Source organism: Staurois parvus, unplaced genomic scaffold (genome assembly GCF_062004578.1).
Source record: "Staurois parvus isolate SC_StPar_1 unplaced genomic scaffold, SC_StPar_1.0 ptg000347l, whole genome shotgun sequence".
In the NCBI taxonomy this organism is placed as follows: domain Eukaryota; kingdom Metazoa; phylum Chordata; class Amphibia; order Anura; family Ranidae; genus Staurois; species Staurois parvus.
Window position 1 is genome coordinate 5049536 of NW_028318143.1, and position 18095 is coordinate 5067630.

Here is an 18095-nt window from a genome sequence, read left to right on the forward strand (position 1 = left end):
ACAAGAGCGCCAGCAGGAGTTACAAAAGGTTCAAAACTTCCTGTGGTCTCCCATGAAATACTCAGGTATTGGCACCCAGGGTTCCGGTAGAGGAGAAGTTCCATGAATCATGCTGAGCTCTGTCTGGGTAGTTATGTCTGAGACTGCAGAGGGACCCATGGCTGTTGAGACATCTGACTTGGTTGGTAATTGGTTTTCCATATGCTCATAAGGTTTCCTTGCAAACTCTGCACCATGTAAGACAAGGCAGAGATTGATTGACAGATGTCCCCATTGCAGAGGCCTCCCTTTCAGACTCCATCACTGGCTGACTGGTATTGTCACGTACCTGATTGGAGACTGAAATGATGAGGTCGGCCTCACTTGTGTCACTAGCCCTGACCCCACTGGAAGTGGAACAGAGGATGTCTAGGGACAAGGGGGACAAGAGCGCCAGCAGATGTTGTTTGCAGCTCTTGCAGCTGGAGACTTTGGAAGACTGATGAACCTCCGATTCAGGAACAGTAGTAATATGCAGGGCTGGTATGGTAGGTCGCCAGGTGTGCACCAGAGCAAAGCAGGAAGCTGGGATGGGAGACAGGAGCAATGTCATAGAAATAGCCGGGGTCATCAATGAGCAACAACACACAACACAAAAATTATATATTTCTGTGCTTATAAAGTCCAAACACATAGATGATCACACTCCAATCAAAAACTCGTGCTGATATTAGTGTGACAGTGGGTTGATTGTTGATAAAATATCCGACCACCGGCTAGATCAGCCTCTAACCTTAAAACTTCGACCCTTGCGGGTCAAAACACTTAAAAGGATCCCTCTCATAGATCCTTCAGGACGGTTGTCACTCCAAAGATTTGTTCCCACTGCATACACAACTCTCTCTAAGGGTCAGCACTCCAATAATGGCTCCTCTCCAGACAAGATCAAACGCTGCGCTAATAACTCATCAGCATGTCTTTGGAGTGTGGGAGGAAACAGGAGTAACCAGAGGAAACCCACGCAAACACAGGGAGATCATGCAAACTTCAGGCAGGTGGTGCCAACCACGGCACCAAATAATTAAAATCAATTCTGACTTCAAGGCTAATGGGCAAGTGATTATTAAATAACCACCATAGGGGGTATGGCACTACCGAAGGGGGGGGGGTGCATTTTTTTTAAAGTGTTAAAAATATAATTTTGCAGTGAGCAGACATTTTAACAATATTTGAAGTAAAATAATAAAAATGCCCAATTTCTTTAAAAAAACATTGCTGTAACATTGATGTATACAAACAATTGCAGTACAGCAAAACTGACAAATTGAAAGAAAAAACCTAAGGCAGCCTTTCTCAACCATTTTAACATGAAGGAACCCTTGAAATAACTACCTGGGCTCAGGGAACCCTTGCTAATAATTACTATATCTACAGCTCACAGTATGTTAGTATAATGGTCACTGGGAGGTATGGAAAGAATCCCCTCTTATAGATACACTATATTGCCAAAAGTATTGGGACATCCCTCCAAATCATTGGATTAAGGTTTTCCAATCACCTCCATAGCCACAGGTGTATAAAATCAAGCCCCTAGGCATGCAGACTGCTTCTACAAACATTTGTGAAAGAATGGGTCGCTCTCAGGAGCTCAGTGACTCCAAGCGTGGTACCGTGATAGGTGGCCACCTGTGCAATAAGTCCATCCGTGAAATTTCCTGGCTACTAAATATTCCACGCTCAACTGTTAGTAGTATTATAACAATGTAGAAGCAACTGGGAACAACAGCAACTCTTCCATGAAGCGGTAGGCCACGTAAAATGACAGAGCGGGGTCAGCGCATGCTGAAGCACACAGTGCGCAGAGGCCACCAACTGTCTGCAGAGTCAATAGCTAAAGACCTCCAAACTTCATGTGGCCTTCAGATTAGAACAACAACAGTGCATAGAGAGCTTCATGGAATGGGTTTCCATGGCCGAGCAGCTGCATCCAAGCCTTACATCACCAAGTGCAATGCAAAGTGTTGGATGCCGTGTTGTAAAGCACGCCGCCACTGGACTCTAGAGCAGTGGAGATGTGGAGGTGTGTTCTCTGGAGTGACCAATCGCGCTTGTCTGGTAATCCAATGGACATGTCTGGGTTTGGCGGTTGCCAGGACAACGGTAATTGCATTACATTGTGCCAAGTGTAAAATTTGGTACAGTGGGGATTGAGATGTGGGGTTGTTTTTCAGGGGATAGTTCCAGTGAAGGGAACTCTTAAGGCAACAGCAAACCAAGACATTTTGGACAATTTCATGCTCCCAACTTTGTGGGAACAGTTTGGGGATGGGCCATTCCTGTTCCAACATGACTGCACACCAGTGCACAAAGCAAGGTCCATAAAGACATGGATGAGCGAGTTTGGAGTGAAGGAACTTTCACAGAGTCCTGACCTCAACCCGATAGAACACCTTTGGGATGAATTAGGGTGGAGACTGCGAGCCAGGCCTTCTCGTCCGACATCAGTGCCTGACCTCACAAATGCACAAATGCACTTCTAGAAGAATGGTCAAACATTCCCAAAGATACACTCCTAAAGCTTGTGGACAGCCTTCCCAGAACAGTTGAAGGGTGGGTCAACTCAATATTGAACCCTATGGGACAAGACTGGGATGCCATTAAAGTTCATGTGTGTGTAAAGGCAGGTGGCCCAATACTTTTGGCAATATAGTGTAGCTAAAAAGATCACTGGTGTCAGAGGTTACTAATTTGAGAGGCAAAAGTTTCTCACTGCTCAAGGAACTCCTAGCAAGCTCTGGAGGAACTCAGCTGTTTCATGAAACCCTGGTTGAGAAAGGCTGCTATAGGGCAATCCAGAACTTTAGTTTGCTGTCTTGCAGGTATTTCTGGATCACAAACTGAGCTTAACAGTATGTCATATAATGTGGGAGGTAAAACAATTAATATATACTGTATGTATTTCAACTGTGTACTTATTGCTTGCCTGGAGTTCAGCTTTAAACGCAGGCACCGCACTGGTCATGTGACTGTGTTTCCTGTAGCCTGGTTGTATTAGAAGCTATGAGACTTCTCCTTTTTGACAGATTCTGAATCCACATGGGAGAAAACATGTCACAAGTGTATCTGGTTTTACTGTTTAGCTTGTCTGCCTTCTGTCTCATCACATGTGAGATCTCCTGCCGCAACGAAGCTGGAGAACCTGTTGACTGGTATGTATCAAGTAGACGCAAAGTTATCTTAAATAGAAGAAAGTGAAACCAAACCGGTGTACGAGGGAACATTTTAAGGAGACTTCCAGTTTGATGTTTCTCAGATGATACAAAATGACAGGGCTCTGCAAATAACGGGGGAGATTTACTAGAACACACAGAATCTTGTGCAGCTGTGCATAGTAACCTATCAGCTTCTAGATTTAGCCCTGGTTCACACAGGATGCAACTTGGCATGCGATTTGCATGCCCTGCGACTTACAAATTGCTTGCCAAGTCGCACCCTATTGTCTGCAATTGGAGCAGTCATATCGGTGCAGTTCCAACTTGGTCGGAGCCGCACTAATTGAAAAACTGGTACATGCACTACTTTTGGTGCGATTTGCATGGACATCCGTATCAGATGTCTTGCAAATCGCACCTGAAATCGACGGGTCCCCCGACTTTGAAATTGTGCGACTTCACTGTAAGTCTCACGATTTCAAAGTCAGGCTTGATGTGAAGTTAGAAACTGATTGGTTACTATGCACACCTGCACTAGATTCTTTGTGCACCCGTTTTAGTAAATCCCCCCCAATATGTAGATGTATTTGTTATTTGCTATTTTTCTAAAGTTATGAAGTCACTCTGCAAGTGTCAGTACTTATTTACTGGTGAACTCAAGAAAACAAACAAAGAAAAAAACACTACTTCATTAGGGCTGTCTACCCACCAACATGCAGGAAAAATACAAACATTGGGGGGGAGTCTCAGTTATAGTGAGTGTGGCATGGAAAGCAAAGGGACTTGGCCTCTTAACCTTTTCATATTCAAGATGGTTCTGAAAAGACCTACAGGTAAGAAACCAGTCTCCTTTGGACACTTCTTAGCACTCTACAGCATTAGGATGTTAAGTACCTGGAAGGAGAGCTTGATGAGATGGGGAATGGCCTCTCTTACACCTCCAGTCCAGGGCCCCTCATAGGGTGGACAAGTAGGGCAAGGGTGGCACAAGTGCTTTGCTGGTCTGCTGGATACTGGTACGGGTAAATGGGAGCCACCGGTGAGGTCTGTGATGTGTGGACTTCCCCAGGTAAGAAACCAAGCTCCTTTGGGCACCTCTTAGCACTCTTCAGCATTAGGGTGTTACATACCTGCCAGAAAGCTTGATGAGATAGGGATGGTCTCTCTTACACTTCCAGTCCAGGGCCCCTGATAGGGTGGACAGGTAGGGCAAGGGTGGCACAAGTGCTTTGCTGGTCTGCTGGATACTGGTACAGGTAAATGGGAGCCACTGGTGAGGTCTGTGATGTGTGGACCTCCCCAGGTAAGAAACCAAGCTCCTTTGGGCACCTCTTAGCACTCTTCAGCATTAGGGTGTTACATACCTGGCAGGAGAGCTTGATGAGATAGGGGTGGCCTCTCTTACACCTCCAGTCCAGGGCCGCTGATAGGGTGGACAGGTAGGGTAAGGGTGGCACAAGTGCTTTGCTGGTCTGCTGGATACTGGTACGGGTAAATGGGAGCCACTGCTGAGGTCTGTGATGTGTAGACTTCTCCAGAAGATAACAAGTAGGGGACCGATTACTGGAGCAGTAAATGATGAGTACAGAATCAGCATATGGGTGAGCAGAAAGGTGCATAATAGGTGGAGTTGCGGGCAGGTAAGCAGAAGGGATGGAAGAGTTGAGGTCTGGTTCAAGGTTGGGAAGGCTGGGCGGGCAGATGGTGCTTGGTCAGGATCAAGCCAGGGTCAGTGCCAGGCAATCAGATCTAAAGCAAAAGGAGCAGACAGGAGCATGGTCATGGAGCAAGTTGAGACTGGCACAGGCAGATCACAAGAGCAGGTCAGAACAAGCCAGGTTAATATCGGAAAATCCATTACGAAAAATACTGGATGCAGGTTAACAGGTACTGTGAAGGCAAGTCAGCACTGGTTATATGCAGCTATCTCATTTAAATAGTCCGCTTGGTGCCAAGAATAGTCCCATTCACATGCTCTGTCTTGCACAAGTAACCTATGCTTGCGCATGGATGCTCACACAGAATCACCATTGTCCATACTGGTGACCTTCCTTACAAAGGGATGCAATTTTACTTCTTCCCTTCTCATAGTCCAGTCCTGTGGTAGAGGAGCAGGAACCCAGGATAAATTCAGGTACTTAACCCCTTCCCGCCATGTGTATACATATATGCGGCCTCACTGAAGTGGGTCTTCTTCCCTGCGACAGCATATATGCCTATTTGTGTTTTTGCTGGGAGCATGCTACAGAGTGCACTCCCAGCGCAGGGACTGTGCTCTCACCAAGAGCCCATACTAATGATAGTTCCAGTTCCTGATCACCCGATCCATGTGATAACCTCTGATTGCCTATTACAGTGATCTGTCACTTTGCAGCCAGAAAACTGACCACGCTGTGTTCTCATGTCTAATGTGGTCAGTTTTTAAAAGGAAAGCAGAGGAACTGGCATTAACACCAAGGATTTCACACAAAGAAAGCAATACAAAGAGAACAGGATACATTTTTGATAACCTCTGATTGGCTATTACAGTGATCTGTCACTTTGCAGCCAGAAAACTGACCACTCTGTGCTCTCATGTCTAGTGTGGTCAGTTTTTAATAGGAACGCAGAGGAACTGGCAGGAACACCAAGTATTTCACACAGAGAAAGCAATACAAAGAGAACAGGATCATTTTTCATACAAGTACATGATACAGCAGGCACATATCATGAATATGAAATGTTGGGTTTACATCTTCTTTTAAAGGTACTTTTTACAGTGATTGTTAACCCCTTCCCACCCAACCACTGTGTCCCTTTACACATGTCTTTACACCGGGGGGAAGACAGACAACATGACCACTGTTTTTGGCTGTCACATTGGTCACATGATCAGGAGCCCATCCCACTGGCTCCCAATCATAACTAGAGACCAAGCGTTGTCTATTACAGCTTGATCAGTGTGCTGGGAGTGCACAGTGAGCATGCTCTCATCACAGACACCTCAGTCATCCATGACCGCACATGTGCAGCTCTTTGCAGCTGTACATACAGGTTACATGGGCAGCAAAAGTTTAACCACATGCCGCCCAGCCACTGTATAAAAACGGTGGCAGAGCGGCACAGCTGGGCAAAAGCACGTTTTAAAACATGTGTTTTCAAAACAGGTAGGGGGCGCGCGCGAGGCGCACCGCCGCCCTACCTGTCCCGCCGATCACAGCCGCGGATGTCAGTCGCCGGGTCACAGCCGGTCGTTACCGGCTATGTCCCAGCGATCGGCGGCAATCGCTGACAGAGAGCACAGCTGCAGTAGCTGTGCTTTCTGTCACTTCCCTGACAGCTCCAGGACACGCTGATCAGGACAGAAGAGTTTCTCTCTCCCGATCAGTGGTGTTCCCTGCAGTACACACCCCCGCCCCCTAGTAAAACACTCCCCTCACACAGTTAACCCTTTCCCTGAATAATAAACTTAACCCCTTCCTCCCCAGTGCCATTAGTACAGTGTCAGTTTTTTTTTTTTTGCACTGATCACTGTATTGGTGTCACTGGGGATGTCAGTGACCCCAAGTCAGTACCCTCCAATGTCAGAATGTCCGCCGCAGTCCCGCCATAAGTCACTGATCGCCGCCATAAGTCGCTGATCGCTGCCATTATTAGTATAAAAAAAACTAAAACTCCCAGTATCTTTCCCGCCATTTGTAAACGCTATAACTTTCACGTAAACCAATTAATTTACACGTATTGGGTTTTTTTTTAGCAAAGACATGTCGCAGAATGCATTTTGGCAGAAATTTATGACTAAATTTAATTTTTACATTTTTTTTTACTGGACATGTTTTATAGCAAAAAGTCCAAAATATTGTTTTTTTTCCTCAAAATTGTCAGCCTTTTTTTTTATAGCGCAAAAAATAAAAACCGCACAGGCGATCAAATACCACCGAAAGAAAGCTCAATTTGTGGGAAAAAAAAAGGATGTAAATTTCATTTATGTACCGTATTGCATGACCGCGCAATTGTCCGTTAAACTAGCACAGTGCTGTATAGCAAAAAAATGGTGTAAATTGCAGTATCTATACCATAGTTTGTAGACGCTATAACTTCCACACAAAGCAATCAATATACACTTATTGGGATTTTTTTTACCAAAAACATGGAGCAGAATACATTTTGGCCTAAATTTATAACTAACTTTGAGTTTACTATATATTTTTTATAGCTGAAAGTAAAAAAATATTGTTTTTCTTCAAAATGTTTGGCCTTTTTTTGTTTATAGCGTGAAAAATAAAAAGCGCACAGGTGATCAAATACCACCGAAAGAAAGCTCTATTTGTGTGAAAAAAAGGACGTAAATTTCGTTTGGGTGCAGCATTGCAGGCCGCGCAATTATCAGTTGAATTAGTGCAGCGCCGAGTAGCAAAAAGAGGCCTGGTCATTAAGGGGGGTAAATCCTCTGGAGGTCAAGTGGTTAATAAAACAACTTTATAGAGTAGCAATGCTACTGCATACGTACCATTGGGGGCGCTATTGAGGTGGTGACTTTCCCTTTACATTAATCTAGGGTTAATGTTTTGTAAATCAAGCCTGTAGTAATGTATACACGGTATGTAGTTCTGTCACTTGTGTGTTATGTTTTCCAGGTTTGTGGTTTACAAATTACCAAAATATAGAATCAATGAGACGAAGGGAACAGGACTGGAATATCTGTATCTGGACTCCAGGTCACAAGGATGGCAAGTCAGCAAATTCCTCATTAACATGACTCAGAGTGCTCTGGGGCAAGTGCTACAGCAGCTGTATACGTCTTATAAAGTGAGCACCGCTCCTATTTACTGTAATTGGAAATCAAATCTTACAACTTCACACAGAAGTTCCCAGGTTGAATCCCCCACCAAAATTATAGGTTATCTGTGCCATGAGTCTCCAGGTCCAATCCACTCATCTGCTGTGGCCATCACAAGGTGATCTTAATCTAGCCATACATCACTAGATTTATGAATGAACGTTTGTATGAACATTCTCAACAGCACATTCAAGGACTTGATGAAAGTCGTTCACAAGTACTTTAAAATTATGTTTTCTTTTAACATATGACTTTGGAACAAATGTGCTTCCAAACAAAAATCATTTGACCCCATCAATGATTAGAAAATTGAAACGAACATTCCCGAAATTAAAGTTTTTGAATAAAATTATTATATTGCAGCTTACCAATTATTAGATGTGATGGTTGTATTAGTTTTCTTTTTTCTGTGTTCTTTTCTTTATTTTCATCTTGTGAACCATCCAGCAAGTCTGTTGTTTTTCAAAAGCACAAGCCTCCAGCAGAATGTACCAGTTTACATGGATGAGACAAACCACGTAACACTGGCACGGGAGAATAAAATGATCAGATTTTATTTATTCACGCAAAAACTTTATCCTAAAAGGAAAAAACTGTTGTTGTAACTGAATATAAAGTGTGAGCTGGAGTTCAGCTTCAATTTGTTAGTGTATCTAAATCTACCAGTACATTTAACGCTACCCTCCCCGCAAGGCTGAAATTTGTGCTGTGTGCTGTGACCCCCTGTGCTCATTCCTCCAGAGTAGTTTTGGGTTTTAGACCACTTTAATTTTCTGCCTTTGCTCACATAGCATATATCTGATGATTCCTGAAGGCTGTAGGTCTAAATTTACCGCGGCCACAAAGCATAACATCCCAGCCGTAGCATACATCCCAAAAACTTAATAAGTGCACAGAAAAAAAAAATAATGTGCTAATCTGCATGCTTACCCCTGAACATGAATTTCCCCTCCTCCCAGTACAAATTACTCCCCCACTGAAATCCCCCCTCTCAGCACAAACCTTTGCCCCTCCCATCCATCTTCCCAGCTCAAATCCTCTCTCCCCCCAAAAGCCCTCAGCACAACCCCCCCTCCAAAAGAAATCACCCCTCCTAACACAATTCCACTACCCCTCGAATTTCCCTTCCAAGCACAAATCCCCTCTCCACTCAAAATCCCCCCTTCCAACACAAATTCCCCCCCAACTTCCCCCTCCTAGCACAAATCCTCCCCCCTAAATTTCCCCTCCTAGCACAAAACCCCTCTGATCATCTCTGCTAACACAAATCCCCCCCAAAAAACATTTCCCCTACTAGCACGAATCCCCTCCCCCTCTACCCAGGGGCAGACTGACAACTCATGGGGCCCCCGGGCAATAGGGGATCATGGGACCCATGTGTCCTCGTCCACACTCAAACCTCACCCAAAACAGCCTATGAAAGGTACCAGGGGCATCTAATGGGGCCCCTTACTGACCCCGGGCCCTCGGGCAGTGTCCGAGTTTCCGAATGGTCAGTCCGCCCCTGCCTCTACCATATCACTTCTTCTATTACAAACCCCCTAAACTCCTCTCCTGGCACAAATCTTCTTTCCCTACAACACCCCCCCCCCAAACACAAATGACCCCATATCACCACTCCTAGGACCCCTCTAAATCCCCCATCCTAGAAAACAGTCTTACCTTCTTTCACCCCCCCCTCCAATTCCCCCTCCCCTCCAATCTCCTCACAGCGCACCCCCATCTCACATGATTCCACAGTGCCCAGTGAAGCTGCCCCTCTTGCCCACCCCTTGTCCCGGCCCTGGTGCTGGTATATAATGCATTCCAGCAGACACGTGTTATAGGCACCCTTATGTACGTCCAGGTGTTTGTGGTTTTTTTATGTTTTTTAATTTTTTTTTCCGCTGTCTGTTTATTTTTCGGTTAAAAAGAAATTAAAAATGTAGCTAGCATGGAGCTGTTTTTGGTACAATTTCAGGATAGTTGAAAGGGCCTTCCATAATGCTTAGTTTGGTCATTCTCATGATAACAGGTTGCTTTACACCTAATGAGTGTATTTTAGCATCACATTCAGCACCATGTTTTTTTCTACTGACATGATATCTTTTATTTCCTAGAACAACAGCACAGCATACATGATATACAACGATGCCCCTCCAGGAGCAAACAACTTTTCCACACACTATGGTCACACTAAGGGTGAGTTAAATCTCATTGTCTATATAGAGAATCTGCAGATAGTTATACACTGTGAACATGCCATAAGAGATGGTCAGAGACTGGACATGCTATGAGACATGGACACTGTGGACATGGTATGGCAGATGGTTAGTGACTGTGGATATGCTATAGGATATGGTCAGTAACTGTGGGCTTGCTGTGGGAGATAGTCAGAGACTGTGGGCGTGCTATAGGAGATAGTCAGAGACTGTGGGCATGCTATAGGAGATAGTCAGAGACTGTGGGCATGCTATAGGAGATAGTCAGAGACTGTGGGCATGCTATAGGAGATAGTCAGAGACTGTGGGCATGCTATAGGAGATAGTCAGAGACTGTGGGCATGCCTCAGAAGATAGTCAGAGACTGTGGGCATGCTGTAGAAGATAGTCAGAGACTGTGGGCATGCTATAGAAGATAGTCAGAGACTGTGGGCATGCTATAGAAGATAGTCAGAGACTGTGGGCATGCTATAGGAGATAGTCAGAGACATTGGGCTTGCTGTGGGAGATAGTCAGAGACTGTGGGCTTGCTGTGGTAGATAGTCAGAGACTTTGGGCATGCTATAGGAGATAGTCAGAGACTTTGGGCATGCTATAGGAGATAGTCAGAGACTGTGGGCATGCAATAAGAGACAGTCAGAGACTGTGGGCATGCTATAGGAGACAATCAGAGACTGTGGGTATGCTATAGGAGACAGTCAGAGACTGTAGGCATGCTATAGGAGACAGTTAGAGCCTGCAGACATGCTATAGGAGATGGTGATTGGCCAGAGACAGTGGACATGCTATAGGGGATAGTTAGAGACTGCAGAACTGCTATAGGATGTTGTCAGGAACTGAAGTCATTTTTGTAGGAGTGGTTAGCACTTCCACCTAGCAGCACTGGGGTCATTGGTTCAAATCCCAACCATGACACAACCTGCTAGGAGATTGCATGTTCTCCCTGTGCCTGCGCGGGTTTCCTCCAGGTACTCCAATTTCCTCCTACACTTCAAAGGCACACTGGTAGATTAATTGGCCCAAGTACAGTTAGGTCCATATATGTCTGGAAATAGGCACAATTTCAATTTTTTTTCAGGTATTTACCATATGTACATCCACATTGGAGGAAGGGTTTAGGAGTTACAGCTCTTAAGAGTAGCCATCCCCCATTTTCAAGGGACCAAAAGTAATTAGACAATTAAATCAAAAGCTGTTTCATGGCCAGGTGTGGGCTATTCCTTCATTATTTCTTCATCAATTAAGCAGGTAAAAGGTCTGGAGTTGATTCTAAGTGTGGTATTTGCATTTGGAATCTATTGCTGTGAACCTACATCATGTGTTCAAAGGAACTGTCCATGCAAGTGAAACAGGCCATTGTAAGGCTTCAAAAACTAAACAAATCCATCGGAGAGAAAGCAGCAACATTAGAAGTGGCCAAATCAACAGTTTGGTACATTCTGAGGAAAGAAGAACGCACTGGTGAGCTCAGCAACATAAAAAGACATGGACGTCCATGGAAGACAACAACTGCTAGACATCACTGCCATCATAGCCACTTATAGATGGATGCACTCACATTTGTACTTTTTTTACAGCCTCCTTAAAAATGACATTCTACATGTCTGATCATCCACATATTAAGATTCATAATAAAAAAAAGACTGACAAAAATTCATGATTTCCTTTCTCTGATCTTTTATTATGGACCCTGTTGTGGGGTACATCGATGTGAAGGGCGGTCTGCAGTCTCTGTTTTCTACAGCATGTACAGTATGCAATCTCTATCCCCTATAGTACCTCTAATCTTTGATTGTCTAATTCAGTGTTTTTCAACCTTTTTTGTGCAAAGGCACACTTTTTTCATGAAAAAAATCACGAGGCACACCACGATTAGAAAATGTTAAAAAAATTTACCTCTGTGCCTATATTGACTATATATAAAGTAATTCTCTTGAATAGGAATCAAACACAAAGAAATTATTTTATAATTACTTTATTATGAAATAATAAAGTATTTTATAATTGGACCCGGGGGCCGGACCAAGAGTAGATGAATGATGTGTATGTGTCATCCATAGTAAGTATAGTAATATTCCCCCATAGTAAGCATAGTAATTAATCCCTCATATAGTATTTCATCCCCCCATATAGTATTTCATCCCTCATATAGTATTTCATCCCTCATATAGTAATTCATCCCCCATATAGTATTTCATCCCCCCATATAGTATTTCATCCCTCATAAAGTAATTCATCCCTCATATAGTATTTCATCCCCCACAGTACTATTCCCCCCCCCCCTTCTAGTAAGCCAAGTCCCCCGTGTCAATTCACTTACCTTTTGCGTTCCTCTCGCTGTCTTCCCGCGCCGTTCGGGTCTTCAGGGCGGACTGTGAGAGGAGCCTAGCTCCCCTCCCCTCACGTTCGGCACGCTGCCCCGCCTACACACATCCTGACAGCCACATCCGCAAGCCGGATTAAAAGGTCCGCGCGGACTTTTGGGGCTGCCAACCGAGAGGAGGCAGGGGAGCGGCCGACCGAGAGGAGGGAGGGGAGCAGGCGCCCGGCACACAGAAGAGCCGCATTAGACTGGGTAAAGAGCCGCATGTGGCTCGCGAGCCGCGGCTTGCCGACCACTGAATCATTAGATTCTAATGATTGGTCTATTTGTGAGCCGAAGCCACATGTTACAGATGAAATTGGAATTTTTCCCACGGCACACCAGACAATATCTCACGGCACACTAGTGTGCCGCGGCACAGTGGTTGAAAAACGCTGGTCTAATTTAGCATACCCACAGTCTCTGTATGTCTATGCAATATGTCCGCAGTCTCCCATCATGTTCTCCAACATGTTTGAAGTCTCTCACCATCTCCTGCATCATGCCTACAATCACCTATTGTCTCCTACAATATGTCTGCAATGTATAGGTGCCTCATGTAGCTTTTGATGGTATCTGACCATCTCCTGTACAAATTCTGATGATATCAGGGGCCAGATTGAAGTCCTCCCTTATTAAGCAATTTGACCATACTGGGTTCTGAATCCGTCATTTGTACTAGACCAGGGACCTCCAAACTTTCTAAACAAAGGGCCATTGTACTGTCCCTCAGACTTTAGGGGAAGTGGACTGTGGCCAGTGGGTGGAAAAAATTTTCTGACATCAGGGGGAGTAAATAAAGCCTCAGTCTTGGTGGTCAGTGGGAAAAAAATGCATATCATCTGTGGTAAGTAGAAGAAGGAATAGTGCCCCATCATTGGTGTCAGTGGGAGGAATAGTGCCCCATCATTGGTCAGTGGGAGGAATAGAGTCCCATCATTGGTGTCAGTGGGAGAAATAGTGCCCCATCATTGGTACCAATGGGAGGAATAGTGCCACATCATTGGTCAGTGGGAGGAATAGAGTCCCATTATTGGTCAGTGGAAAGAATAGTGCATTGGTTAATGGGAGGAATAGTGCCCCATCATTGGTCAGTGGGAGGAATAGAGTCCCATCATTGGTCAGTGGGAGGAATAGAGTCCCATCATTGGTCAGTGGGAGGAATAGAGTCCCATCATTGGTCAGTGGGAGGAACAGAGTCCCATCATTGGTGTCAGTGGGAGGAATAGTGCCCCATCATTGGTCAGTGGGAGGAATAGTGCCCCATCATTGGTGTCAGCAGTGGCATCGCTATAGGAGTCCTGCAATCTGTATGTACACACTCCTGAACCCTGGGCTCTGTATCTAGTGTACCTCTTAACCCTGTGCATAATGCGCTCATGATATTTAACAATGCCTTTGTAAGGCCCATCTATTATTAGTTCAATTCAGCCAGCCTACTCTTTCTTGTGGTGTGCTCTCCCCCTGCGGGGGTGATGCAGTGGGGGCATGGTTGAGTTCCTGCACCTATTCTCTGAGCCCGATGCACTAGCCTGCCCAGTATCTACTGCTCTGTCCTGCTCCTGCTGTAACTCTGCAGCAGCAGGATAGATCACTGTGGCAGGCTGGGGGGGTGGAGCCTGACCATGGAGGCGCGGGAGAGCGGAGATTAGACGCTCTCCGATAACCTTCCCCTCCTAACCTCCCTAATGTGTCCGTAACCGCTGAGCTGCCGAAGACTCACCGAGAGAGGCGGGGGATCCTGGCGGTGGTGCGGTGGCTTGTTGGGGGGTGGGAAGCCGGGGCGACTGTCCGCTGGAGGACTGCCTGAGGTGATCCAGGAGGGAGAGTGGGGTTGCCAGGCGACGAGGAGAGCGGAGTAACCACGTGGGCTGCCGCGGGGGACTGCTGGGAGAAGAGGAAGCCGGCTGGCGTCCTAAGAGACTGGGGGAAAAAAACGTTGCCTGTGTCCTGCCATCAAGCAGACCCCAGGAGAGGCTGTACGACACAAGGAGAAAAGGAAAAAAGGGACCCACTAGGAACCCCCATTAAGAACATGGCCACAGGAGATCAAACAACCCAGAACAGCAAACTCTGAAGCAGCTTCACTGAAGTGGGTGAGTGAGAACTGTTAATCTGCCTACATGATTACTATTTGGCTACTGCTATAGCCCATTTGATAAGCACCTTGAGAAGTAAGGAGGGGGTTCCCAGAGAGGGTCTGAAGATTAGAGAAGAAGAAGAAGAGAAAGAAGTAATAGCTTAACTATAGACTAAAGAGCCTTAAAAAACCTTTAAAAACCTTACAGGTGACATGAAAGGGAAAAATAGCAAAGGAAATATGCCCAAGAATTCCCAAATTCAAACTGCAACGATAAAAAAATATACATCACAGGGGAAATTGACTCCTATAAGATCCCAGGAAATAAGTGAAAGGTGCGACCTGGAAACAAGCTTAGATAATAGCTCAAGATCCTCCCTGGGAGCAGTTAACAATAGTCAACAAATAATTGAAGGTATAGAGCTGGGAGAAACTGAAAAAGACTTGCAAATACCGAATAAAAAGGAAATGGCGGAGATGTTTAAAAACCTGGAAAAATCTATAAAGCAAGAGATGGGGATAATGCGGAAAGAAATGGGACAACTGCTAATTAGGGTGGAAGAAACCGAGGAGACAGTCAAATACCATACCCAAATTATCCCAAAAATAGAGAAATTGATAGTGGATACCCGGAAGGAACAAAAAAGACTGCTTTATATGATGGAGGACCAAGAAAATAGAGAAAGGAGAAATAACATTAGAATAAGAGGAGTCCCAGAGTTGCTACAGGGGGAAGATTTAAAGGAGACCACATGCAAAATTTTGAACTCCATAATGGATAGACCTGGTGCGGAGACGTATAAATTGGATGGAGCTTATAGGATAGGAAAATTCCAACAAGAAAAAGGCCCAGAAAAATCAAGAGATATAATTGTCCAATTTCATAACTATGGAGATAAGGATGAGATATGGAAGAAGATCAAGGGAAGATCTAATATTAAATATGGAGGGAAAAATATTCAAATTTTTGCAGATATAGCACCTGGGACATTGAGAAGAAAAAGGACATTGAAACCATTGTTGGAACTGTTGAAAAGACATAATGTGCAGTATAGATGGGGTCGATCAGCATGTTTAATCGGCTGGAGAGATGGAGTCACTGCATTTTTGAGAACCCCTGAAGATATGAAAGAATTTTGTAATAAATTTGAACTGCAGAGAATAGAGATCCCGGAATGGGAAGAGGAGGAGGGAGAATCATATATGTTGGGAAAAGAGGAATGGCAGCTAATTAGGAGAGAAAACAGAGAGCAGATAAATAGAGGGACAACGGGGAGGAGGGGGGGAAGGTGAGCGCCACATGGACAGAACCGAACTCCCAGGTAGGAATCAAAAGTGGGACCTTTTCCACAAATGATCCATAGGCAAACAAAAAGCCTAATAGGGGGGGGGGGAGGAGGGAGGAGTATCCGAGGGAGGGGGGGTAGGGGGAGGGAGGAGGGGGGGATTGAGGGGGGGGAGGGAGGTGGGGATGACGAGGGGGGGAGGGGGGGGATGGAGGGGGGGAGGTTCGAGGGGAGGGAGAGAATTGGGGAGGGACAGGGGATAGAGATTTTTAAAACTGACATCTTGTATGAAAGGAGAGGTTTTGGGAGGAGGAAGAGGAAGGGAAAGGGTAAAAAAAGGAAGAAGACAAATAAAATATGGAGGAAATACGCTTGGTAACCCATAATGTAAATGGATTAAATTGCCCAGGTAAAAGATTTAGACTATACAGGGAACTACAACATAGAGAGGCCTCAGTTGTCTTTTTGCAGGAAACACACCTAGAGTTAAAAAAAAATATTAAGCTAAGCTCTAGACAACACCCGACATGGTATTATGCAGATTCCCCAGTTAAGAGAGCTAAAGGGGTAGCTATAGGATTTGCAAAAAACATTAGGTTTGAACTAGAAGATAGAAAGACGGACCCGGAGGGGAGGTTTCTGTTCTTGAAAGGTAAACTACAGGACGTAGAATGTACGCTTGTAAACATATATTGCCCTAATAGAAAGCCAGAGAAGTTTTTGAAAGAAGTTATGAGAAGATTGATGGACTTTGGAAAGGGATACCTAATAGTGGCGGGAGACTTTAACATTTGTATGGATCCACAAATAGATACAACATCCAGAGTACAGAGAGGGGAAAACAGGTCCATGGGATTATTGAAAAGGGTGATGAAAGAGTGTCAATTGGTGGATAGCTGGAGAGTTGTTAACATGAGAGATAGAGATTACACCTTTTTCTCTAGTGTACATAGGACATACTCTAGATTGGATTATATTATGGTAGACCATCGACTCGTTGAGGATTTGGTTAAAGTTAAAATAGAAGCAATAACTTTTTCGGACCATGCTCCTGTAGTATCGGAATTAAGATGGGGAGGGAAGGTATTAGGAGGCTTATCATGGAGATTGAATGAGACACTCCTCATGGATCCAGATACTGACCTGAAGATCAGAGAGGAAATAGAGAGGTTCTTTGAGGAAAATGAAACAGGGGATATATCACTAGCTACAGTGTGGGAGGCACATAAAGTATATATAAGAGGTATCCTTATTGCGACTGGGGCAAAGAAAAAAAGGGAAAGACGAGAGAAGATCAGTGAGCTTTTGAAGGAAATAGCTGAGATGGAACGCCTACATAAACATAATATAAGGAAAGAGATAGAGCAAAGGGTGATAAAAAAGAGGGAAGAACTAGAGAAAGTAATGGAGGAGGAAAAAATGAGAACTTTTAATAAGATCAGTGGAGAAAGATATAGATGGGGAGATAGATCAGGAAAATACTTGATGAGAGCCTTGAGGAGAAAGAAGAACAGGAACTACATAGATAAAATAAAAAACTCCAAGGGAGAGTTAGTCCATTCAACCAAAGACATTGCAAAGGTATTTAAAGATTATTATAGTAAATTATACAATATTGCCCCCAAGGATGATATAAATAAAGATAAAGTAATAAATATTGAAAAAAGAAGAGATTATTTAAGGAAGGCAGGATTACCAAAATTAAATGCAGAATTATTAAACTCCTTAGAATCTGATATCACACAAGAAGAACTACAAATAGCATTAAAAAGCTTTAAGACGGGAAAAAGCCCAGGTCCAGACGGGTATACAGTGAGGTATTATAAAAAATATGCTGATTTACTGATACCTAAGTTAAAGAGATATATGGAGGCGTTGGGGGGAGAGATGGAGATAAGACAGGAATCCCTTCTGGCACAGGTGGTTTTGATACATAAGGAAGGTAAAGACATCACCAACTGTTCAAGTTATAGACCGATATCATTATTAAACGTAGATACGAAGTTGTATGCAAAAGTATTGGCGAATAGGTTAGGAGATCTGATGCCGGACTGGATACATGGAGATCAGGTGGGTTTTGTTAGAGGAAGAGAGGGTCGAGATAATGGGTTGAGGTCCCTGATGCTTATACAGAAAAGTAAATTGGAAAAAAAACC

The 18095-nt window shown here is 44.4% G+C and overlaps 1 protein-coding gene across 1 annotated transcript in view; it reads left to right on the plus strand.

Moving 5' to 3' along the window:
* Positions 1-3071: 3071 nt before the first annotated feature.
* Positions 3072-18095, plus strand: part of DNASE2B (deoxyribonuclease 2 beta) — a 30423-nt gene continuing 15399 nt past the window's right edge. The window contains exons 1-3 of the mRNA XM_089684362.1: positions 3072-3188; positions 7808-7979; positions 10110-10191. Of these exons, the coding sequence (XP_089540488.1) occupies positions 3076-3188; positions 7808-7979; positions 10110-10191 (367 nt within the window). The 5' untranslated portion in view covers positions 3072-3075. The remainder of the gene's footprint in view (positions 3189-7807; positions 7980-10109; positions 10192-18095) is intronic.